Here is a 25,830-nt window from a genome sequence, read left to right on the forward strand (position 1 = left end):
AGCCTGGACAGCTGCTCTTTATTTCTTACGTGAATGCAAACGGCGTTTAGATTTTTGTGGAGATCAGACACCAGACACATTCCTACATTCTTGTCCAATGTTCAATATTTTTCCATGAGTCAAGGAGAACAAGAATGGGCATATTGTGTAAATGCAAAACTGCCTTTTTAAACTGACACGATGAATTTCAGCCCTGCCTCTTTGTCTCTCTCCTCCGAGCAGGGGCTTTTCAGCCTGCCAGATTTTGTTACTTACTATCCTTGAAAACAGAGGGAGGGAAAAGTCAGCCCTTGTTAATTCATTGTCCAAGCTACCTAGCAGTGCTGCATCCTTAAGGACTGCTGGGGTTTTTTTGCTCTTCTGAGATGGTGAAGAGCTGTTGCTTTCCTGCCAGCTCCATTGTGTTCCCTTAGTAAAAGCCTGCAACACTAGAGGCACTTTAAAAAGAAGCGAGGAGTCTGTTGCAATAGACATCCAACAAAAGTTCCTGCTGCAATCTGCACTTCCAGTAAATGCGGGTTCATAATCCAGATTTCAGGCTCCAGGGCTGGTTCTTAATAAAACACTGATACAGGTCAGTGTAGCTGCATCTGTTTACAGCAACAGAAAATTTGGCTCACTGTTGCATCGGGCTTCAGTACAGATTCACAGACAAGGACATGTATGCAGACAAATATCAGCATATATGGGGTCCCTGGAATTTGAATTCCACTGGGGAACGTGACAAAACACTTTCCCACCTCTGGTTTTTAAAGTGTGTGTGAAAGGTGCCTGATTGATGACCTAAAGACTTAACTCATCCGTGCCCGCCAGAGCAACAACTGCCCTGGAGACTGCTCAGATTTGGTCCGTGTCCCAAGCAAGACTTCATGGCCTGCCTTTCCAAAGGCTTCTCCTAAGTACAGACCACCATAGACAGAAGTCTGTGTGCAAACAAAGTAAGACTTTTTTTTCTAGACAGAGATCTCTTTGAATTTTTGCAGATATTTTAATAGGCTATAAAATGTGTATTCCCACACCATAAGTGACAATAAATATATATCTACCAAAGTGAGTCTAGTCTAAGTAATACGCAAGCAAATTTTCACTGAAGTGCTTTGATAACCCTGAGTTTTTCATCAGTTTTTCTGAGAGTAGAATGTTGGTGAGTGTCCTCTGAGCACATTTGACCCAGAGCTTCCTAGCTAAGGCTTATGAAAGAAAGGGGAGCATACGAAGGGTGAAAGGAGCTAATTAGCACCAAGAATGATGTGGTCATTTGTCCACTAGGAACCAGTCTGCTACCTCCAGAGTTTCATATATAGCAGTTTGCTGTGCAGCCCTTCGACTGTAATGATTTCCAGTCACCATTAACTGGTGCTGTAAAGGTGAAAGGTTTCACATTAGTTATCAAAATGGAAAATTATTTTTTATCCAGTCTAGTATTTTCTAAAGTATATTGGGATCCATATTCTGACACCTAAATAGATGTCTGCTTTTCAGAGGTGCTGAATGTGCATCGGTGTCTCTTGGAATTTAGCTGGAAAACAGGGCTCGTTATTAATGTGTTTGACAGTGTCTAAATGCATGAAGAGTATTTTTCGGAAAAATATATAGAGATAAAGTCCTTGTCATGGAACCTTATAATCAAGGAGACACAAACAAAGTCCAGCAAAGTCCATTTAAAGGCTTGGATATCTCAATGGACTTTAGATCGGGCTTAAGGAAAAGCATCATTTAGTAACTCGGATTCGTCTGATGCAGAATCAGTTTGCTTGGTCAAGCCTTTGATTGTTTATGTCATTTAAAAGCTACTGATCTGATGCTTTCCCTGAAGGAATCTGCATAGAAACAGAGATTGACATTTCTCAAGTGCATTGTCATTTATGGCTTTCATCTCCTCCTCCTCCCTCATCATATATATTGTTGACTTGGAGACAAGTCAAATTTATACATTTCCTCCATTCACTCTACGTTCAAAGTTTTCCAGTTACATACCAGATCTGTCTTAGAAGTGAACAACAAAAGAATGAGAGGCAAGGAACACAAGTTGCTAACTAGACGTAAGGAAAAAATGGGGAGCTGGAATGGGGCCCGGAGAGGTTGTGGAGTCTTCATCCTTGGATGTATTCAACACTTGCCTGGACAATGTCCTGAGCAATCTGATGTAGCTCTGCTTTCAGCAGGGCCTGGACCACACGATGTCCAGAGGTCCCTTCACAGTTACGTCATTTTATGATCCTAAAGGTCTTCTAAGGAACTCTCCACTAAGACCCTTGCCACAATACTTTTATTTTCTTTCTGTGAATAACATGGTAAATGGACAAGTAACAAATGAACTCTCTTTCTATTGTGTTAGTGGTCTGCAGAGATGGAATTTAAGAGACCCCGCTATGGAGCTATACGACTGCAGAGGGTTTCCACTGCATGACTTTTGGTGGGGACTTACTCTAGGTGCCCTGACTCCCTTATCCAAGTCAGCAGAACAGCTGAACAGTTCTGCTCCTGGCCACACCTGGTGCATCGTCGACGTGTAAGCTACAAAAGTGATGCAAGACTGATACGACAAAGCTCAGTTGTAGTTGAGGGTTCCTTAGAGTCCTTGGCTGAGCCATTTTCACTGTATAGCCAAAGGAATGCTGTTTCTTGTGATGGTTGTGGTACCTGTGTCCAGTCTTGCAGGAGTGTCCCCTTGTCACAGTGTGTTGTGTCAGGAAGGAGATGCTATTCCACTCAGTCATTGCCAAACAGAGAATTTTTCTCATTTTGAATTTTCAGTTGGCTCTAGAAACAGGCTCAAGGCTGCTGTGGAGGAAAATAGGACTTTGCAAATGGCTGTTATCTTTGAGAGGCCTAGAACTGCTCATTTTTCAGTGCTGTTTTTATTTGCATGAATTCACTCAACAAGTGATTGGCGCACATAGGCAATATGGCATATAGGAAGCATCAACTGTAATGAATCCACTCCTGTCCCATTCACTGAAAACTATCATAGTGGCCAAAAATATCTGAAAGTTTTGTGGTGACCCTTCATGGTTTACCACCACAGGAGATGTAATGCGTAGCTGGCGGGGATGGGCTCCTGTTCAGAACTACCAGGAGCATCTTCATCAGCTGCTTAGCATCCCACTGTGTCTCATCGGACCAACGATCCCCTTGAAGACAGCTGTAGCTGGGATAAAGGCATTCAGTACAAAGGCTCCTAGGAGACTGGATGGCTGCAGAGATGTGAGCGTCTGCAGCAGGGGATTGCACTGACCGTCTTAGTCACTGGCATTGCTGCTCCAAGCCACAAACCACGGTGTGTGCTCAGCAGCAGGGCTTTGCCTCAGAGGGGCAGGACAAAGGAGCTGAAAGGCTGCAGTGTGCAAACTGCGTCACCTCATCACTGGGGAGGTTTGCAAGTCCCGCCTTGACACTGTCTCCTTGAGCCTCTCCTCAGTCCATCTGAGGGTTGCTGAGGGCACTGCCATTGAGCCTGTCTCCCACAGACAGGCCAAGGCACAGCTCTCGCGTTTTCTTTCCTTTTTTTATACCTTTCCTGCACCAGATTTGGTCTTCACATACTCTTCCTACCTATTCAGTGACCAGCATAACACTGTTCAACATTACATTTTGAACCATGTGATGATGGCATCTGGTGCAGAATCAACAGATCTTGAGACACGTGAACCCTATTGCAATGTCATCTCTTTTTGCCAAAGCAAATCTTTTTGCAAAAGCCAAGCTTTTGCTAGATGCTCTGTACTATCAAATATTCTCTTTGCTAATCAGAGGGAAAAAGAAAGCCAAAAAACTTATTTTCACTTTCTTCAGAGTCGTCTCCATGCATTTGACTTGTCTACTTGTGCAAACATCTTTTACTCATCCTCTCCACTCTGCTTGTCATTTCTCACATTCCTTTTAAGCATGATTGTGTAAGCTTTTCAGTACCTGAATGGTTGGGGTTTTTTTTAGCTTGTAGATGCCTTTTTCTTACCCCGGACTGCTCCTGGTCCCTTCTATCCACACTGACCTTTTCCAGCTCCTGGAACATTCCTTCCTGGGTGGTTGCTTGTTTCCAAACCTTTCCATTCACCCTCTCTGGCCATTTTCTTGGGTTTGGTTTCTTTCAACCTTCTCATAAAATATCATCAAGATGGTACTCAAAGAAAGACCAAATAATGAAAAATCACCCAAACAGCAACATGTGCTAGTCCAAGACAATAAGGCATGCGGGGTTCCTGTAACCTGCTAATGATCTTCCATTGTCTCAAACTGATTTTTACTATTCATTCTTGTTCTGTCATTCTGTCTGTGTTTTCAGGCTAAAACTGAAACTCAGGAGTACAATTAGTAGTAAACATTTACATACTGGTCAAATGACTCCCATTTTTACAGTTTTCTTCCAGACTTCTAAAGTGTTGGAAATACAGGAGTTGTGAAACATGGCTGGACATGTGTCCTTTCTAAACCCTTGCAGCATCTCATCGATAGCAATGACAAATATATCAGGGGAAGATACATGATCACCTTGATAGGCCTGCAAAACCCACCACTCCTCCCCCTTACCTCTTTCTCCCCTGCCCACTGACAACCATAGCCAGTCTCCATGAACCATAGACTGGTTTGAACCTTGATGTTTAATATTTCACATACCCTTCTAAATATTTTATCATCACCTTTCATAAGTCAGCATCTTCCCATTTCCAAACAAATGCTCAGTCCGTCTTTAGATCTTGCTGAGCTCTGGGTCTGTCATGTAGTTCCTCAGACTCTACCCACATTGGAAGAAAAAGTTTATCATTTCATTGGGATTGAATTTACTGCTGTTCAAATTTGCTAAATACCCTCTTGATCTGCAGTTAATCTGTTAGAGTCTTATTATATAAACTTTAATAATTTTGTCTTTTATTTGTCCCTTCTATTGTCCATTCTCTTCATAGGACTATCTTCAAAGCTTTTCAATCATTGTTGTCACTTGTCTCCAAAACCTCTAAATTTTTGCCTGTTCTGCTCATATAGCTCAAACTCTTGGTGGAGTGCACTTGGCCTGTCCTGACACTGCATGTTTAAGCTGAAAGTTTTGAAAACGGCTATTAAGTACTGCTTTTACTTTATGTCCTTCTTAATGGGGTGAACGTGCATGATGGGGAGAGGCGGGGGGAAGATGCTAATACAGGTCAAACCCAGCCATCAAGCAAATGCAGCAACCTTGTTAGAGACTTTCTCCTACCACAGGCCTGAATTTGATCCTAAATGTCACTTATCCACTGAAGTTTTTGGCAGAGGATCAGGACTCCTTCCTCCTAACAAGAAGCCATTTTGCCAGTTGCTCATTAAGAGTCTTAGTTGATGCAGTGATGGAAGGCAGTTCTCATTGAAGCAGGCCCTCCTTGTCCTGGCTGATAGAGTCTGATGCTGGAAGCATGACTGGGTAATATGCTGAAGGGATCTTTTTTCCCTCAATTGACAAGTGATGACTGTATCTCCTGTGAACTGTAACTTACCCTGCAGAAGACCTCAAGGCCAAACAGTTGGCGTGAGTGTCCTGTGTGACGCATTGATTTGCAGGAAGAGAGAAACAGTCTAAATATTTCCTTATTTTCCAAGGCTGGATGGATGGCTGCTGTCTTCCTCCATTGATTGAACTTTTGATACAGAGTGTTGCAGAGGAGATGGGTGCTTAGTCAGGTAATAAAAGCCCATGTGTGGGTGTGGATATCTGCTCTAATGAAGCTACAAAGCCTTTGCACAGCCATTTTGGAAGCAATGCTGGGTGGAAAACCAGGACCAGACTGCTCTCAGCATCGTTTCCTTAGGTGAAATCTGCTATGCTATTGATCTCTAAAAGGCAAATCAAGTAACAGCAGCAACATTTTTAAGGATCAGGAGCTTCCTGTGCAAGACAGTATGTGTTTTTAATACTTTAAGCTGACTTATGAAACTGGAAAACAATGTGGAAGGTGGTGTTGGATGACCTCTTTTACATGCCTGATCATCCTGTCAACATTTATAATGCGTTTGATATTTCCCTCTCATCAGGATAGGATCAGTTAAGCAGTCGCATTTCCCAAAGCTCAGGTTGCATTATGCTTTGTTCCACATTTCATGGTAATAAACGTTGACATAAATTTCTGTAGATTTCACATAAAGTGATTGTTAATTTATTCATGGTTGAAAAGGATCTTAAAAAAAAAAGAAAGAAAAAAAAGAACAGAACAGACTTCTCCAGCAGACAGATACACAGCTTGCAGGATAAGAAATACAGATCTTTCATGCCTATTTGTTTTGCACACAGTAATGACTGCTACATTCTGATTAGCAATCTTGACCTAGTTAAAGTGCTATTGTTTCTCTGTGTTCCTATTCTTCTAAAAGACTGTGGCTAGACATCATATTTTATAATCCATCAGATGTAAAATCTACATAAAAAATATAATTATTGTGCTTCAGCAACTTGGACCAAAGCCCTGATGTTATATTTCTAGGCAGTACACTGTGAATAATATGGATGCATTTTTTAGGTTGGTATGTTCAGTTGGCAAGATATGTAATTTTTTCCATAAGCGAAGGTAAAGTGTGGGATTTCTAACATACTGATTACTATTCCAGCCTTGTTCCCAGCTAATGAGAATTAAGTGGATACTTGTCAGCCAAGGAACATCCTTATTTGTTACTATAAATTCAATTTTAGTGGCACTTATTACAGTAAACAGGGACAAAAACTTGTGTTACCTCTCAGTCAGCATTATTATTGACAGTGGTGCTTATGCCTAAGGATCAACCAGAGCTAGGACGACAGTGCAAGAGGCCCTGTATAGACACCGAGTCTCTTCCCAAAGAGCTTATGATCAGAAAGACAGGGATGAGCAGTGGGAAGGTTTGGGATGTGTAGAACAAAAATCTCACGGCAGCAAACCTTGCTCCTTGTGATCAGAGTGGTCTCAGGAGCTGATTAGCTAAATGGGAGAGGAGTGAGGCAGAGTGGAGGTAGGCTGGCTCAAGCTGCTGTGCTTACCGACAGTGTGGGGCTGAAGGCACCTGCACCTCCTCCTCTTCGCTGCTCAGAGAGAGTGGTCTGTTCCCTTCCTGCGGACACAGAGCAGGCGGCAGGAGGCACCTGGAGCTGAGCCTGTGCAAACCAGGCTGGAGTGGGAAACAGCATCTGCTACTCTTGCGCAGCTCTTAGCAACCATGGTAGGACTGCCTTGACCCAGCCACGATGCTGGGAGGACACACCAGCTCTCAGCACTGTTCCCCATTGTGCGGTGTACCCAGGGCCTCAGCTCTGTCACTCAGTCCTGCATGAAAAATTAATGTTGTTTCCCGGATCAGCACCATCCAGCAGATTGGACTTTCTGAACTTGGAGTGCTAAAATCTCTCTGAAGACAATTGTCATGCTTGCATCCTCAGCCATGTCAGGTAGAAGTTGCAGATGAAGACAAAAGATTAAAAATAAATATCCTCTTGCTGTGCAAAGAAAGTGCAGAGCAGAGGGGCTGGGGAGAGGCGCTCAGAAAAGGACCGTGCTATTGAGATCTTCAGGAGAGACATCAGGATGAGCCTCATGCCCTGGGTGTGGGGAAGAGTGGGAACAGCCAGAGCCACCAGATTTCAGGAGATATGTAGAAAAAGCGGTAATGGGAGCCCTTTTGCCTGTTCCTAAAAAGTATGTCTGTAGTCAGAAATGGGCCATGAGGGTGCATGTGTGATCATGGCATTAGGACCTGTGATGGCCCCGGAGGTGGCAGCTCAGGGCAGCGGCCCCTCCTCATCCTTGTATCAGCCCCGGGGCACCTTGGTGGCTCCGCAGCTGACCATGGTGTGAGTCACCACGACCATCGTGTCTGGCCATAGGGCTAAGAAAACCTGGTCCTCCTGCACGCTGGGGAGATGCCTGCAACAGGGACGCTCTGCACTGGTGAACCCCAATCCCTGTCTGGAGAGGCACTCCCCAGCTTGTCTCAGCTCCGGACACCACAGGAGGTGGCACTGCAGAAGGCTGGCAGCAAACGCTGCAAACCACTATTTCGAAAATGAGAGCTGCTGTCATTCAGGATCAGGCCCTAAGTCCCAGGGGTGGCTCGCTGGGTCCAGCCCTGGGATGCAAAGGTGCTTTCACAGCATAAATAAGAAGTAGCATTCAGCATGTTTTCCTCCTTTGGAATGAAGTCTCTTTTTTTGGCCACTTTCATTGTTTGAATATTTTCTGTATTTTTCATGTAATTCCTTTACCCCTTCCCCTCCCCAGATACATGAAGGATTTTGTTTACAGTGCAGCCATAGATACAGTCAGCACATATTGTGAGAAAGTCTAGAAGTCCAAAAGGGACCTTTTAAAGTGGATTTGTCTGCTGCTTCTATATTAAAAGCATAAAATCCAAAGCTCCTTTTTTAACATCAGAAGTATTACTCCACATGAATCGCTAACGCTGCTGCACTGCCTGCTTCACAAAGTGTGATAATCACTTGGGGTTTAAGTGAGCAGCACGTTACGAGTTTCGGCCCCGTTGTTCCACCACACAAGCTAAGCAAGCTGCAAACCGTAGTAGGAAAATGTGAGGGTTTGGAAAACAAAGGTGGTAAGTGATCTTCCTTTTACGTCTTCAGCTAAAAAGGATTAGTGGAGACCTAAAACTAACGCACTCCGATATTTTCTCTGTAGTTTGTTTGGAGCATTTTGGCGTTTTGGTCCAGTCTTAAGTATCTAACTATAAACATTTTGAGATGACAGTCAGATGTGTTACTAACATCTCTGTACAAGGCCAAGGATGGGTTGCACTGGGAAATGAATTTTTTTGGAGATCTGCAGGCACTGTGGAGATACTCAGGCAAGTCAGAGGAACAGGCTGTGTTTTACTTGTCCTGAGAGCTGTGAAACTCAAGGCTGCTGGATAGTTAACCTAGGACTTCTGTCAAGCGCTGTGCTCCTACACATTGTTAAATGAAGTAAAAAGCAAATTCTAAAGGAAGTCCAACTGAAGAAGCTGCCTGAAGTGCACAAAAACTAAGACTTTCAATGAAAGTGAAACCAGATAGTCCTTATAATTTCCTGCCGCCACAGACAAATTCTTTTCTTGGCCATATTGGAGAGTCCCTGTGAAAAGGAGTACAAAGTGAATGCACATGGGTAATGTCAGAAATGGATCAAAGATGTGATAAAAATATTGTTAAATAAGGATATTTTGGAGAAAACAATCTCTAAAATTTCTCATTGACAAATTGTGCTTTTGCACCAAAGAAGCTTTTGTTTCCATTTTCTGAAAAAACTTTTGAGCCAGAAAAAAAAAATTAATTTTCAGCAAAATCCTCTAGTTTTACATTTAGTAAAATATTTCAACCAAAAAAAAGGTGAAGAAAAAGCCACTTTTTTTTTTGCCAAAAGAGAAATGATTTGATACCAGGTTTTGATGAGCCCTAATTATTAGCTTGGTGGTACTCCTGCTGATTTGGCCTAGTGTCATGGAGCTTCTCTAATGAGAAGAGCTGCCTCTCTTAAATCCCTTTTAAAACTCAAAATAAGTTTTAAATAGAAATTAATTGTCCCTCTGCACAGGACATGATGTCACACTGGGTCGTTTAGACCAAGTCATCTCTAGAGTTTTGCCCTCCACTGTTAACGTCCCTGAGCAGTTTGGCCAGTAACAGCACTGTGCTATCTTGCAAACGTGATCTCCAGAGGCTCAGCCCGTGCAGTTTTAACTTCAGAAGATCAACGCATCCAGCACTCGCTGGCTGTAAGTGTGTGAATGCATGCTGACTCACCAGAGCCGGCTCAGCAAAAGGTCTTACAATAACACAGGCTGCCAGGAAATACATGTACTCTTTGATGGTTCATACAGCGCTGCCCACCTACCAGTGGGATGGAGCTGTGCATGGAGGGCTTCCTCCTCTCCCATTTACTGTCATGTCACTCATTTCCCATCACAGAGCCTTTCAGTATTACGCAGTTCAAGCAGTTTGAGATGTGTAATCGTGAGCCCGTTTGATCTGAGGAATGTGCCTGTGTGTTATAGGAACTTTTGCTTTACATTTACTGACCCAAATCAATCCTGGCTTGCAAATTGGAAGAGATGGAGCTTGAAATCTGGCAAGCTCTTTTTTTACCCTCTGAAGAGCCTGTGCTTTGCTTGGGGAAAAAGGGTTCGACTACTGACTTTCAATCAGTAGTTGAAAAATGTGATTGCTAGAAAACTGCAAAGATTTGAGTGATCGAACCCTTCTGAAAACAAAACGTGTAATGCTGGGGCAGCAGTGCCCCGTAGAAGGCAGCGTTCAGATGAAATAGCAAGACAGAAAGGCTTGTGATGGACACTGCTCATCTCACTGGACAAACACAGACCGGTCCCCCGCGAACCGCCCTGACACATAATTGGTAACAGCTCGATGCAAGGAGGGAGAGGGGGCTTCATCCCTGTGGGCTGCCACATCCTTCCCATGCCCTCGCCCTCCACATCCCTAACTCATGGGGGATGTGAAAGCAGGACCTTTTCGGCAGCCTCAGTGAAGTCCCCCAAGAGTCAATCCCCTGCGCCTTTGCAGCCTTGCTCGCTCTCATTACTGCTTTAAGGTGGGGACATCTATTGACCAAGGTGGTGTCAGCATTCAGAGGGCAGTGTTCGCAAGGTTTGGGGGGAGATGTGATAAGCCAGCACTTGTTACTTCTTCTGTAGAAATACATAGTGCCTTTTTTGGCGGGCACTTTAGCAGAGCAGATGTCATGAAACCAGAAGTCCTCCAGCCCATGTCAAGGGAGGGTCCGCTTGGCTAAGGGATGTGTCTGGATATCATGGTGCTCTCTCAGGCTCTGCTGCTGACTTGTGCACGTCAGCAGGCAAACCACTTCACAGCTCACTCGGATCTGCTAGCAGCTAGTTCAAATGCAAAAGAAAAGCAGCTACTATGCACAGCACAGTGCAACACCTGCGTTTTTAATTGTATCAGAAAGCCTGGTGCAGGTGCTCTGAAAATCTGAAGACATTTTAAACAGCTCCCTCTGATTCCAAATGTCAAGCAAAAGCAAAATTAACTCAGAAAGGCATATTAACCACATATATAAAGCATATACATATGCAGAGGATATATTATTCATTATCTGCTCAACCTCTCTGTCAGCAGCATGTCTGAAAGCAAAACATGCTGCCAAGTCATGTATTCTGATGACCTGGGGACTTCCCCATTTCCCAGGAAGATGAATTTGGGGGCACGAGAATGATTTCTAATAAACACACTGACAGCAAAGATGATGGTAAAAGGAAGTGCAGCTTACCGTTTTTTTTGCAAAGGAAAGTACAGTGACTCATGTGTCACAAGGAACACGCTAACCAAAGACAGTCCATGCACCTCGCAAGTGACCGCCCAAAACTCCCCCCCCAGGGGTCAGCTAATGACAATTAGTTACTCTTGAAGGCACAAAGTCTGAGGACTTGTACAACTAGGCACCAGCATGTCTGTCCTTATGAAATGAAAACATGAATCTGTGATTCAAAAGCTACGCTGGAAACTTAACTTGACATACGAGATGAGATTTTCGATGTCAGAGAGACAAATTACAAGCTTTATTTTTAAGGGGTAAACTCAGTGACCTGCTGATGCAATGGAAGGATAGGTGAGTACTGAGGAAATACATATTTGTCAGTTGAGCTCTTCACAAGCAACTCACTGGTATTCACACCAGAATAAAAGTGTTCACACCTGGAGTTATCTAGGAAGAGCTCTTACCTATAGATAAGTCTGAAGTTGAGGGGAATGGGGGCCACAACAGAGTATTAGGTGTCCATGGACTTCTGTACATGAAACAGCATGGTACAAAGAATGTGATTTGAAGATCTCATAAATAATCCTTCCTCACTTAACTGGAAAATTAGAGTTCTCTGTGTTCCCTCTGCCCATCACAGGCTCCCAAGGTATCACAGTTTGTACACGTGCCATTTTCTCACTGGCACACACAGGTATTTGTCAGATGACATTGTCCTGTTGCCTCCAAGGCTGGTGCTCTTCTTCCCAAGTACAGAAAGGCAGAAGATGAGCCATGTTTCCCTGTGGAGTTTCCTGACATTGCTCACAGCTGAAACAGTGACAGCATGTGTGCCGACTGAGCAAGGGCTGCGTGCATGCATGTTCACCGTGTCTAGTGCTTGGTGTGCACTTTTAATGTGCAGAGCTAAAGATATGACAGCTGTGCTTGTTTAAAAGTGATCTATTCTTTTATGAACCATGTTTTTGAAATTCAAAGCAACTCTACTTGAGGGTATCTGCACCAAGTCCAAACTTTTCAGTTTGTGGGACTACACCCTTGTTTTGTGTGCACGGGGTGGGAATTTGTGTGTACAACCGTGGCAGATGGGTGTACATCAGGTGGACAGGGCCGTGAACCTCTTTTCCTTCGGTAGGCCCACAGGGCTTGTGAGCAGATGAAAGTATTGCTGTAAATATTCACGGAAAGGAAATAGAGTTACAGTTCTCAGAGCAGTGTTGCATGGACTGTGTGTTTTATAGCAGATGTTTCAGGACATAAACAACTAACGTATTAATATACATCTCTGGAAAATAATCCGGCAGTACATTATAGAATAGAATCATAGAATCATTTAGGTTGGAAAAGACCTTTAAGATCATCAAGTCCAACCATTAACCTACCACTGCCAAGTCCACCACTAAACCATGTCCCTAAGCACCACATCGACACGTCTTTTAAATACCTCCAGGGATGGGGACTCAACCACTTCCCTGGGCAGCCTGGTCCAATGTTTAACCACTCCTTCACTAAAGAAATTTTTCCTCATGTCTAATCTAAACCTCCCCTGGCACAACTTGAGGCCATTTCCTCTCGTCCTATCGCTTGTTACTTGGGAGAAGAGACCAACACCCACCTCGCTACAACCTCCTTTCAGGTAGTTGTAGAGGGCGATAAGGTCTCTCCTCAGCCTCCTTTTCTCCAGGCTAAACAACCCCAGTTCCCTCAGCCACTCGTCAGAGGACTTGTTCTCCAGACCCCTCACCAGCCTCGTTGCCCTTCTCTGGACACGCTCCAGCACCTCGATGTCCTTCTTGTAGTGAGGGGCCCAAAACTGAACACAGTATTCGAGGTGCGGTCTCACCAGTGCCGAGTGCAGAGGCACGATCACTTCCCTTGTCCTGCTGGCCACACTATTTCTGATCCAGGCCAGGATGCCATTGGCCTTCTTGGCCGCCTGGGCACACTGCCGACCCATGTTCAGCCGGCTGTCGACCAGCACCCCCAGGTCCTTTTCCAACAGGCAGCTTTCCAGCCACTCTTCCCCAAGCCTGTAGCGCTGCATGGGGTTGTTGTGGCCGAAGTGCAGGACTCGGCACTTGGCCTTGTTGAACCTCATACAGTTGGCCTCGGCCCATCGATCCAGCCTGTCCAGGTCCCTCTGCAGAGCCTTCCTACCCTCGAGCAGATCAACACTCCCACCCAGCTTGGTGTCGTCTGCAAACTTACTGAGGGTGCACTCGATCCCCTCATCCAGATCATTGATAAAGATATTAAACAGAACTGGCCCCAAAACTGAGCCCTGGAGAACACCACTTGTGACCAGCCACCAACTGGATGTAACTCCATTCACCACAACTCTCTGGGCCTGGCCATCCAGCCAGTTTTTTACCCACTGAAGAGTATGCCCATCGAAGCCATGAGCAGCCAGTTTCTCCAGGAGAATGCTGGGGGAAACGGTGTCAAAGGCCTTACTGAAGTCTAGGTAGACCACATCCACAGCCTTTCCCTCATCCACTAAGCAGGTCACCTTGTCATAGAAGGAGATCAGGTTGGTCAAGTAGGACCTGCCTTTCATAAATCCATGCTGACTAGGCCTGATCACCTGGTTGTTCTGTACATGCTGTGTGATGGCGCTCAAGATGAACCGCTCCATAACCTTCCCCGGCACTGAGGTCACACTGACAGGCCTGTGGTTCCCCGGATCCTCCCTCCGGCCCTTCTTGTAGATGGGTGTCACATTTGCTAACTTCCAGTCAACTGGGACCTCCCCGGTTAGCCAGGACTGCTGATAAAGGATTGAAAGTGGCTTGGTGAGCACTTTTGCCAGCTCACTCAGTACCCTTGGGAGGATCCCATCTGGCCCCATAGACTTGTGTGTGTCTAAGTGGTGTAGCAGGTCACTAACCATTTCCCCTTGGATGATGGGGAATCCAAAATGATGGGGAGCTTCATTCTGCTCCCCGTCCCTGTCTTCCAGCTCAGGGGGCTGGGTTCCCAGAGAACAACTGGTCTTTCTATTAAAGACTGAGGCAAAGAAGACATTAAGTACCTCAGCCTTTTCCTCATCCTATGTCACTATGTTCCCCCCCGCATCCAATAAAGGATGGAGAGTCTGCTTAGCCTTCCTTTTGTTGCTAATGTATTTATAGAAACATTTTTTATTGTCTTTTATGGCAGTAGCCAGATTAAGTTCTAGTTGGGCTTTGGCCCTTCTAATTTTCTCCCTGCATAACCTCACGACACCCTTGTAGTCCTCCTGAGTGGCCTGCCCCTTCTTCAAGGGTCATAAACTCTCCTTTTTTTTTCTGAGTTCTGGCCAAAGCTCTCTGTTCAGCCAGGCCAGTCTTCTTCCCAGCCGGCTTGTCTTTCGGCACATGGGGACGGCCTGCTCCTGCGCCTTTAAGATTTCCTTCTTGAAGAATGTCCAGCCTTCCTGGACTCCTCTGTCCTTCAGGACTGTCTCCCAAGGGACTCTGCCAACCAGTCTCCTAAACAGGCCAAAGTCTGCCCTCTGGAAGTCCAAGGTAGCAGTTCTGCTGACCAGACCCTTGGCTGACATAACCTGACATGGCTCCAGTGGCTTCATTTTCAGTTTTGAACAAGTTAAGTTCTAACATCTTTAATGATACACATCTCTGGCCAGTATAAACCTATGTGAGATCGGGATGCCTGGATCTCATGTGTGCCATTAAAATATTTCCTAGGACTTTTGGACTCTACAGCAGTGAAAAATGGTCTTTTGGATCATATACCAAAATCATGAGAAAATCCTGCAGCACTGGAGAGGCACAAGGGCAGATTTCATGACTGCATTAGTCTCTGCTATCTAAAAATACTTTAGATCTGTCTGGCACAATTAGATGGGAGCAAATCTGGGGCAGATATGCCCTAGGCTTTGCCAGCTACAGCTCTGGCCACCTCCCTCCACTCACCCAGAGGGGAAAGGGGGTCTGTGATCAATAGGAGGCAGCAGTGCTTGAAAAATGCTAGTGGCTACAAGGACAGGGGTGGTGGTGGCAGGGAGATGTCTCACTTGCAACATATTTTCCTACAGTTCTGCATAGATTCATTGACTGAGAAAGCCCAGAGTAGCTTTCTACACTAAGCAGTGCTTACTTGCCTGTTGACTTGCAAGATCCTTCTAGCAAATACAGGTTGTTTCTTTGGTGTCATCTAATGAATTTTTTTTTTTGTCTCTGCTTCTTTCAGCTCCAAGGCTCCTTGAAGAGAAAGTTGGTGGTAAATCTGTCGCCTGTCAACAACAAGAGGCCCAATGGTGTTTCAGAGAGCTCCTTCCTCGACATTAAGAGGATAAGAGTGGGTGATAATATCTCAGTGGGACAAGGTGGACAACATGTTAACAATTGCCAAAGCCAGTCAATGTCAGGAACTATGTCTGTGGGGCAAGGATCACAAAGAAAGGCCAGCAACCTAGCAAACAATACACATGCTAGTGGGAATGGCATGTTTAATATGACTTTGAAAGAGGTAAAGAAAGAACCAGGAGAAACAATGTCCTGCAGCAAACACTTAGATGGCCAGACATCCCATGAGAACATGTTCCCTAACAGATATGGGGAAGACTCATGGGAACAAATGATGGATCTGGAGCTTCAGGAACTATTTAATGAACTGACTAACATATCAGTGCCACCAATGAGTGATCTCGAGCTCGAGAATATGATAAATGCCACAATAAAACAAGATGAGCCATTCAACATCGACCTTGGGCAGCAGAGCCAAAGGGGGCCTGTGAGATCTCTGCAGATGGATAAGATGGTGATAAAGAGTGAATATGCACCAGGCATGAATCAGGCTCCTCTGGGCTCCCCACAGGTGAGGCCTTCTTCTACAGGTCCAGCCTTCACCATGGCCACCACTGCCATGTCCACCTCTTCACCCATCCCTTCGGTGCCTCAGAGTCAAACACAGGTATCGCAGGTTTCTTCTGCGTCCAGTCGGCCATTGCCTAACTGGCAGGAGGTGTCTCATGCACAGCAGCTCAAACAGATCGCAGCCAACCGGCAGCAGCATGCCTTGATTCAGCAGCAACAGCAGCAGCAGAACCAGACGGCCAACTGGTCCACCTTGTCTCCATCAGGACCTTCCCCTGGACCCTTCGTGCAAGAGAAAATCCCCAGTCCTTCTTTTCGCCAGCAGCAGTTCAGCCCACAAAGCTCAGCAATGCTTGGGGTACCAGTGAATGGAAACCAGTCGAAAGGGATGAACAACTATGTTTATAAACCAACCACTCCCCAGAGCAATCCCATGGACATAATCATGCAACAGAAGCCTCAGGACCTCAACAGAAACTTTATCAACAGCGCTCAGCCACCACTAGAGCAGCATCATGGCAACACAAAGCCTTTGTTTCACTTTAACTCAGAGCAAACAAACCAGCAGATGCCTTCAGTTTTGGGTTCCCAAAACAAGCCTGCCCTTCTGCACTACACGCAGCAGGCACAGGGTTCAGCCCCCGTGCAACAGCCTCAGCAACAGCAGCAACAACAGCCACAACCTGCTCAGCCTCTCCCAAACCAGTCTCTTCAAAGGCCACCTACTGTACCCCTAGCAATGCAGCAAAAAATGATGCTTCAGAAAATGCAGCAAAGCCAGCAAATCTCAGGTTTGCAGTATCCAGTCCCTCAGCAGCATAGACAGGTAAGGCAAATTCCTCCTTATTTGTTACGGAATCATTCTGGTCTGAGTAGTAAAAAGGCTTTTCCAGCCTGGCCTCATTCCTCCAGGAGATGTGTACTGGTGGCAGATAATGACCATCTCAGCACATACTTCAGCAGAGCTGGTGATGGCACGTTTAGCACCTATTCAGGTATATCATGGATGCACATTTATAAGAATTTCAAGAAAGACATGTTCATAACATATTTTCTTAACGCAATGGAGTGAATATGTCACTGATATATATTATGTAGATACTTGTCAGAAAGGTGAGATAGCAGAGCAGATGCAAGCTTATTTTGGACTCCTATCTAAGTTTTCTAGTTTACAAAAATTTAACCTCTTTTGAATGGCAAATTTTCAATGAATTCCTATGTTATCTTAGATAATGTATTTTACAACATTAATTTTTATGCCATCGGTTTCCTCAGGGAGGCAGGGTTAGGAAATTCTGGTTTTAGATATCTTTTGACTGACATGACAAAAATACTGTTTGCACATTTGTTATCTGTTTGGCAAAGGAAAACTAAGACTTATCCATGAGCTTTATAAACACCCATCACACTTCTGGGAATATTCTGTGGATAAAATACGTGCTTAGATATGAAGGTGAAGGTTGCCACAGATATGTCTACAATTATATACCACATGGCCAGCTCCCATGGTGTTATCATGAGACAGTGCTCTGACTTGATTGATTACTATAGCTCAGCTATGCTATGTCAAGTCACTGTGCACCAGGATCCCAAGTTTCAGACCTGCCAATTGAAGTTTGAATATGTAACCTCACTGTACCCCAGAAACTGGAAACCAGGTGCAAAACAAGTAAAACAGGTATTTGATCTTGGGACTTATAAGCCACTCTGGGGAGTTTTGGTGGGGCAAATGTCTTTCAACACAGTTGAGGGTATGGAATGGCAATGTATGTGTGGAGATCATTTGTAGATTTCTTATATGTGAAAAACAGCTGTAAGAAACTACTGAAAAGTGAAAGCCTAAGTCTTCCATAAAGTCCCAGAGAAGCAGCATTGTGAATGAATCATTCAGAACTGGAGTTTCTTGGCCAAACTGTTTGGGTGAACAGTCTGATGTTTTTAAAAAAAAGTAAATATAGTTGTATGCATGGAAACCTTTCTTCTTTTAACTCTTTTAAACTCCCTGACCAGCCAACCATGACTTTCTCCAACAGAGAATCCCTTAGCAAGAGGTGCAAGGTGAAACATTTAGGCACCTTTGGGTGGGGAGATGTTGCTTTGTTGGGAGATGCTGAAGAATGAGCATTGGCAGGAAGCAAGCACAGCTACAGCTTTGCTGTTTTACGGGAGGTCTTTGCTGGCTGTTCCTCTCCTTCTTGGGCCACCGTGTGCTCTCTTCTTAGGCTCATTTCCCCATTCTCTTATTAGACTGGCAGGGAGATGAATTTTAGCAGTTTCTTCATTCAGCCATGATGAAGCTTCCAGCAATCTGTCAGCACAGGGGAGACAGGCAGGACTTCTGCAAACACTACTATTTTTCTGAAAAAAAAATGCAAGGTCACATTCTGGAAAGGAATAAAAACACTGAGAGCAACTCTGCTTGAGGCAATGTTAGCTCCTTGCTCTGTGTCCTCTTGGGCTGCTCAGGGAGGCAAGCCAACAAGATGGTACTTGGCAACATGGCCGTAGCAGTACTTGAAAGATTTATCATGAGTGTTGTCGGATCTCTCACCTGTGCAGCCACAAGGTCTTTTGGCTTAGGGGAAACTTTCCCTAAATGAACTCTGCTAAGTGCCAAACTTCAGATATTACACCAAGGAAGGAGTTTTGCCTATCAACACAGACTTCTGCAAGTAGCTTTCCAAAGTTTCTTGTCATCTGACCACTTTCTACAGTTTTGACTGCAGGACATGGCTACCTGACCCACAGCACAGCTGAGAAGCTTAGAAGCACAGATTACGGGGCTTTTGCAGCAAGAATGATGTTGTTTCTATGCTCTAGAGAGATAACTGGACTTTTTTAGAGATCCAGTTGTTCCAAAGTTCTGCTGAAATTCAGAAAATCAGGTAGGTGTCTCTCAGTTGAGTATTCTGTAGCTGCTGGAACGATACTTAGAAATACAGGTGGTCCATAAATAGTAGGATTTTTGATTGGTTTGAACATAACTCTTCACCTGGCAATATTTATGAATTATGTGAACTCCTTTAGGGCCTGTCTGTGCAGCTGCAAGAGCCCACCAACCCCTTGGTCAGGCCTGCTTGTCCCCATAGGTCCAGTCTGAATATTAAATCAGAGTGGGAGGAGACACCCCTAACATTATATTTCAATGAAGACAACAAAGGTTAAAGCAACCTCGTGGGTCAACTCCCGATTTTAGCAATGGGGACATCACCTTGTTTAGGCTGCATGGTCTTCATTCCTGGAGGCTCATCTTCCACCTCTGAGGATTCCTACACATCATTAACAGTAATGCATGATTAATCACCAGCATTTACTAATTAACTTAATGATTAATATTTATTTTACTTATTCCCTATTTCTTCATGAGGAATCAAGGTTTGATTCTGCTCGGTATCATTCAACTCCTCCTCAGATCATTATAATTGTGGACTATAAGGGCCATCTCAGTACTGGCTGGAGTGCTTTGTAGCTGGAAATGTGAGTGCACATTCATAAACGGCTGCTGTGACATTGCCACCAGATAACACTGACTGAAACACTATAAATTCACATTTTTAGCTGAACCAGCTCACCCTCTGGATTTTTAGTCCCCAAGTTTTAAGATCCCAAAAAAGCATTTGAACTTGACTTTATCAGCCCAAGCTTGCTAACTGGAAATGTAAGGCTTATAATTTCTCTGCTTGTCACATTCACTTTGTGTCAAGTCGGAGCGAACTGGTAGTGGGATTTGCTAATTAGATGTCTTTTGCCACTAGGGAAAAGTCATAAAAATGATGGAAATCATCTTGGTTTCCTGGAAGGTTGATCTGAATGAAGGTTTTGTTTGCTTCTCTGTTTTATTCTCCATTGTTGTGGGAAAGAGTCACCTTTCCATTGTCTATCAGGATGCAACATATGCACAGTCATGAAAAAAATCTTAGAATTCAACACTCTCTTTGTTTAGGGAATAATTAGAAGCTCAAAATTCTGCACAGGTTTAATCAGATTTGCAATACTTACACAGAACCTGGGCTGATGTGGGGAAAATCTGTAACTGGGCTTGGGTAGAAGTTTGAAGTCTAACTTTCCCCTTCTGAAGAAATGTAGTCCAGTCAGTGAAAGATGCTTCTGGAGTAAGACTTAAGGTTTTTGAACAAAAAACTTGATGTTTTTAACTAGTCTAAGAAATTCCACACATATTTTCAAAGTTTTTGATCAGCCATAAGACTTGTTCAATAAGATCCATTAGTCTTCTGTGAAGAAGTCAAAAAACAATTAAAAAAAAGAAAAAGCCTGTATCTACTAAATAAAATATTATTCATCTCCTTCTGGTTTTGACCCAAAGCCAAATTAAACTCAAAGGTTTCAAGCTGACTTTTTCTCCAAATTTTTTTATTCAACTTCATTCACGCAAGGGAGGGGAGAAAAGAAGGCTGATCTCATGAGAACAGGAACCCTAATGGAGCAAGGCCACTCTATCGTCTGCTATGTGTGGGCATGTGCCCTATTTAGTCTCAGCTTTGGGGACAAGGATAACAGAAGGGATCATGAGAGCTTCAGTGCCCACTTTACACGAACAACCAGTGGTCCTTATTTTTAAGGCTCTGGAAGCATCGGTGTTGTCTATGTAGTTACAACCCACAACAGTGTTTCCTTGTGCAGAGCTCCGGGCCTTGTTAGTCCTTGTTCCTTTATAATCGCTTTGAGGATGGGAACTTCTCCTTTTTTTCTTTTCTCTTTTTTTTTTTCCAAGAACCCAGGAATGTGGTGTGATTAGTTGCAGTTTGGGGCTTTTTTTGCCCCTACTTGCCCTAATTGGGGCATGCCTTAGATCATTTTCTTCACCAGGACTTAACAGGCTCCTTTTAAATCCAACCAGTCTCCCTTCCTACTGAATACTGAGCAATCCCTTCTCCAGTACCTGCTCCAAGCATGAGTGTCCCATACATGCCTCTTGCCTCATGCTCTCCCACAGCAAGGCTTTGTATTTTGCAGCATGTGGCCAATGGCCTCTCAGGTGCTCCATGACCCAGGGACACAGCATGGCTGCATCTGGCTGGAGAGTGGCCACGGTGCAGCACTGCACCAAGGGATGTGCTATCAGTGAGGAGCTTGTGCTCAGAGGAGCTCCAGGTGCTGAGATGACCCCCCCTTGCAGGCCCCCTCCATTACACCAGCCCTTCAAATGCCCAGAAAATCAGTGCTTAACTGATACAAATGCATCACTCTTAAATATCTCCAAGGGATAGAGATGGTGTTTCAACTAACCTGGCAGCTCTGCAGAGATGCTGAGACAGAGTCTCCTCTCATTTTCTCCAGTGTAAACCCAGGGTAATTTAATTTATTTTCAGGAGAGCATAATTGGACTTAGAGCAGCATAGTAAGCAGCAGGATATGGCCTTCTACCTTTTTTTTTTAAAGCATGGGCACCATACGGATTTAATAAGAAGTGTATGTTAAACTGTCAGATTGTTAGAGTGCTATGTGAGGAAGAAGCACCAGGAGCAAAAGATCTAATGGCTTTTTTGAAAGTGCAGATAGAAAAACTCTTGTTATCGTTCACTGCTGAGCGATAACTTACACCTCTAATTTAGCCTCTGAAATTTCTCAAAGAAAATGTGTCTTCTTTGGATGATTTATATCAAAAAAGTATTTTCCTAGACCTTTGTGTTTACCACTAAAGAAGAAAAGAAGAGCACATTTTGGTGAGGCAACCTCTCTGTTTTCAAGTGTGAAGGAATTATTTTGCAAATATTTGTGAAATGAAGAGAGAAAACCTAGAGTGACTTGTGGTAATTGGTACAAACCAGGACTTAAATTTGACTTAGATCATAAATAACAGCGATTCCAGGCTTTTGGAATCTGCAATAATAGAAACTGTTCCATAGTGTAAGAAAATAACAATGTGACCTTTCTTTCAATGCTCGCTATAAAAATAATATTTGGATGACAGCTTTTCTTGATAGCTCCATTTTGGTCGCATTCCTTCATGCAAGGGCTTCTGAATTAAATATTCTGGATAAAAACTTGAGTATGTCCCAATAACCACCATCGATTGCAGGGTCATAGCTGACTTATGAACACGAAACCAGAGAGAAAATATCATAAGTTCCTGTATTGTCATGGTGGACAGTTGTCTTGGTAATGCCTTATATCATTCATGCTCAGTTTGCTGAATGAAATATATATACAATCACACTGTGGACGGCCAGTCCCTGAGGACGTTGTAATTCAAAGGCTCAGAGACACTGCCAGTTCCATAAGGTTTCTTGAACACTTTGCATAAAGTATTTACACTGGTAGAATGGCAGAATATTAGCCACTTAGGTCAAATGCTTCTGGGTTTGGGGATTTGGGACGTAGCTGAGATAGTCCTTGTTGTCTCATTTGGACTGCTTTTTGAAGGTAATTCCATGAAGATACCAATAAAAACCATCATTGCACTTGCGTGGATGAGTTCTTTGCTAATGTCAGTACACTTGAAATCTTATTTATTATTTATTAGTGTTGTGAAAGTGCCTGGGAGGTCCACTGATAGGGCAAAATGTCATTCTGTGAAGAACTGTATAAACTTGGATTAAAAATGCCCCCTGTCTCAAAGGGAGAGTTTTGATCCAGCTTCTGTAAGAATCAAAGAAAAGATGAGTTTTACATAAGGATTTTGAAGGATATCAGCTTCTACCCACCTGCGTGTCTAGAGATGTTGATTTGATCCAGGAGGCATTTCATGAGCCAGTCATTTGTCTTGGTCCTGGGGAAAAATAATGCTTTTGGAGACAGGAGGCACAGTAAGGGTGCTAGCTGCTTCAGTCCTCTGATTTTACTCCACTGCCACCTGGAAGACATGAACTAGGGTAGGGAAGCAGAGAGACAGCCAAGGTGCCTGGTGTGTACATAAGAGAAGATGATGGTGGCTGCAAGAAGGAAAGGGCAGGTGAGAAGATCCACAGTGCTGGTGGCTGAGATTACAGTTTACAGGCCTGGGGTGGTGGGGTAAAGTAGGGAACCATCACCAAAGACAGGATATAAGTTTGTGCTTATCAGATTAACTGGAAAGGAGGTGTAACAGGACAAGACTGGGATAAGGAACTGTGAAGATGCAATGCTGACTGAGAGGCAAGGGGCCGGAGATGTTTCAGGTCTGGTTCTCTGCAACTAAGCAAGTTAGTCTGTCCTGACCTGTGATCTCATCATTAAAGATGGGATATCTGTGAGGGCTTCTTAGCTGGTTGAAGTGAGGATTTCTGCTATTGCTGTGTGTGCATCTGAGGCCAGAGTCAAGCCCTGACTCAACTTCCTGCTGGGATTTTGGAAAGGCAGCCTGGAAAAACAATATAATTCCACAGCCATTTAGAGCTGGCATCGTGAAAAAACCCTTTCCTGTAAGTTTTCGCTTGTTTGTAGGCAATTTATGAATACCTCAAGAAGTCAAGGAACAAAAAAAATTAACAAGCCCCAGCTCCCATTTCTCTCCCTAGAGTCGTCCTATTATTTTAATTCCCTGAAGTCCTCAAGAGCAAGTCCCAGTAATTTGTCTCTCTAGGGGTTCAAAATGATGGAATATTTTAATGGCAAATATTGCTTTTACTGCTGGTGTTTTTATGGTGGAGACCTGCCCCAGGCCACAGATGACTGTCATTAAGACAGCAACAGACCCAGTAATGTTCCTTTAATCTGAGTTTTCACGGGTGAATTTACCATTTGTATGTGATGCCGATCCAGAAAATCAGCCAGATGCTCCAACAGAACTATTCCAGAACCATCTGCCTGCTTCATTTGCTGCATGCCTGTTTCTGGTAATGTACACACACAGTGTAAGAGACAGCTTTTGCCCTGAAGAATTTATAATCTAAATAAGCAAGCCAGCCAAACCTTGAGAGGAAGGAAATGTTACTGTATATTTTATATATTATTATATATTTTGGGAAAGAGAGAAGGAAGATCTCATTCAAAGCTGTTACAATCAATCCACTGGAGTTGTTGGATAAGGACACATTTACCGTTGCAGAGGAATCCTCTGATAGAGTCTGGAGTTGAACCAGACCCAATGTCAGTCTCAGAGCCACTATCCTTGTGTCCCAGGATAGTGCCTGAATCTATCAACCCGCATCTGCTCATCTTGACCTGACTGCCCCTTGCCCCTTGGTCTGAGAGCCTTCTCTATAGACCTAGCATCCACAGCTCTCAGCCTTCACAGCCTGTGCAGTCCCCCAGAGGAGACCTCTGGAGTAGTTACAACAGTGTTTGATACCTCTTTTTCCCTTTGTACCTATAGCTTGATGGTAAACAGCCCATTGAGGTACACCCAGCAGCTTGCCAACTCTCCAAGGGGCCTCTGAGACACCCATGAATAGGTGGACATGCCCTGACTATGCCTGAGATTCTGCTTGCCACCTTGTGCGTGGGGAAGGGGTGGGGTCTTGAGGGCAGTCTCACACCGCGTTGAACAGGCCAACCGTGTTGAGTTCATGTCATCTTTTCAAAAACGGTCCTCACTTCTCTGTCCCCTCTGATGAGGCTCTCTTTTGTCAAGCCCCAGCTGGAATTTGAAGGGGGGCTGAGTGCCTGAAGCAGTTGGTCCATCTGAAAAGCCAAGCACCTTTCACAGAGTCTTTTAATAGTAATACTTAGCCTTGACGTAGCTGTGGAAACATGAGAGTTGAATGATTCTCCAGTTTCATAGGAAGAGGTGAGGATTTATGTGAGGTCCACATCATATCGTGAATCAGTAGAAAACGCAGAAATCAGGTAAAAGGAGGGATATTTATCTCTCTCCGTCATACCAGTTATCTATATTTAATGTTAAAGCCCTAAGCTTCCTACGTAACCAGTGAGGAAGGTGCAGCTCAGAGTACCTAAGCCAGACACTTACATGGGGCATAACCTCATGCAGAAGACTCAGCATCCGTGAGCCCAGCTGTGCTGCTCTGCCTGCAAGACACACGCAGACTGAAACTACAGTGCATTGAATTGTGTGCCAATATGTCAACGGAAGGGGAGGACAAGGGGCTTTGGACACTCTTAGGTGAGGTTTCACAGGATGGCAGAGCTGATCTAAAGGCTAGGAGCTTCAGAAAGGGGCAAGGAGTCCTCCCCCACCCCAGCCCTGTGTCCACTCCTTCCTCTGGCACCAGCTCTGGCACTTGTCTGAGCTCTCACCAAACTGGCAGAAAACTATCCTTTTTCTCTCTCTGTTGGTTTTCTGCTCTTTCAGTGATTTTCTCCAGCTTGTGGGGTCAGACAAAGCCAACACTGGCACAAGGGCAGTAGCAGGAGCACGTAGCTGGAGGCAAGAAGCGGAAATGGGATCGCTCCTGCCAGCAGCAGCAAGTTGTTAAACTCGACTCAGGTGGCTGGTTCTGGGGAACCTGAGCTACAGGGGTGGCTGGAGAGGGAGTGGAAAGTGGACAACTGACTGCAAGAGGGAGTCTGAGTGTGGAAGGGCAGGAACTGAAGGTAGGAGAGAGTCAGGGAGCAGAAAGGTTAATGCAAGGGAAAGAAACAGTCAGGTGGGACCAGATCCAGAGTAGGACAAATGTGATGGGGCGGACAGAGGCTGGGAGGTGGTGAAGGAGTAAAGTGCAGGAAGGGTGAGGGTCCAAGGCTAGGAAGAAGCCTGGAAGACAGTAATAGAAAGTGAAAATTGGGTTTGAGTGAGGGGGTATGAGGGAGAAGGATTGGGAGCTCAGGAGAAGGAAGATGAGAGTGAGTCTGGGTGCAGGCAGAGGAGGGCAGGGGATCCAGGGGTGGGAGTAGTGTGGGAGGAAATGGGGCAGAACAGGAGCTACTGATGCACAGGGACAAGCACCTACGGT

The 25,830-nt window shown here is 44.5% G+C and overlaps 1 protein-coding gene across 2 annotated transcripts in view; it reads left to right on the forward strand.

The window, feature by feature from the left end:
• Nucleotides 1-25,830, forward strand: part of MAML2 (mastermind like transcriptional coactivator 2) — a 224,908-nt gene that overhangs the window by 134,742 nt on the left and 64,336 nt on the right. For both annotated transcript variants that reach the window (XR_012994421.1, XM_076328255.1), the window contains exon 2: nt 15,411-16,862. Coding sequence is in view for 1 of the 2 variants with exons in the window: in XM_076328255.1 (XP_076184370.1) it covers nt 15,411-16,862 (1,452 nt within the window). In the remaining variant the exon portion in view is untranslated. The remainder of the gene's footprint in view (nt 1-15,410; nt 16,863-25,830) is intronic.

The sequence above is a fragment of the Aptenodytes patagonicus genome, chromosome 1 (assembly GCF_965638725.1).
Source record: "Aptenodytes patagonicus chromosome 1, bAptPat1.pri.cur, whole genome shotgun sequence".
Taxonomy (NCBI): Eukaryota; Metazoa; Chordata; class Aves; order Sphenisciformes; family Spheniscidae; genus Aptenodytes; species Aptenodytes patagonicus.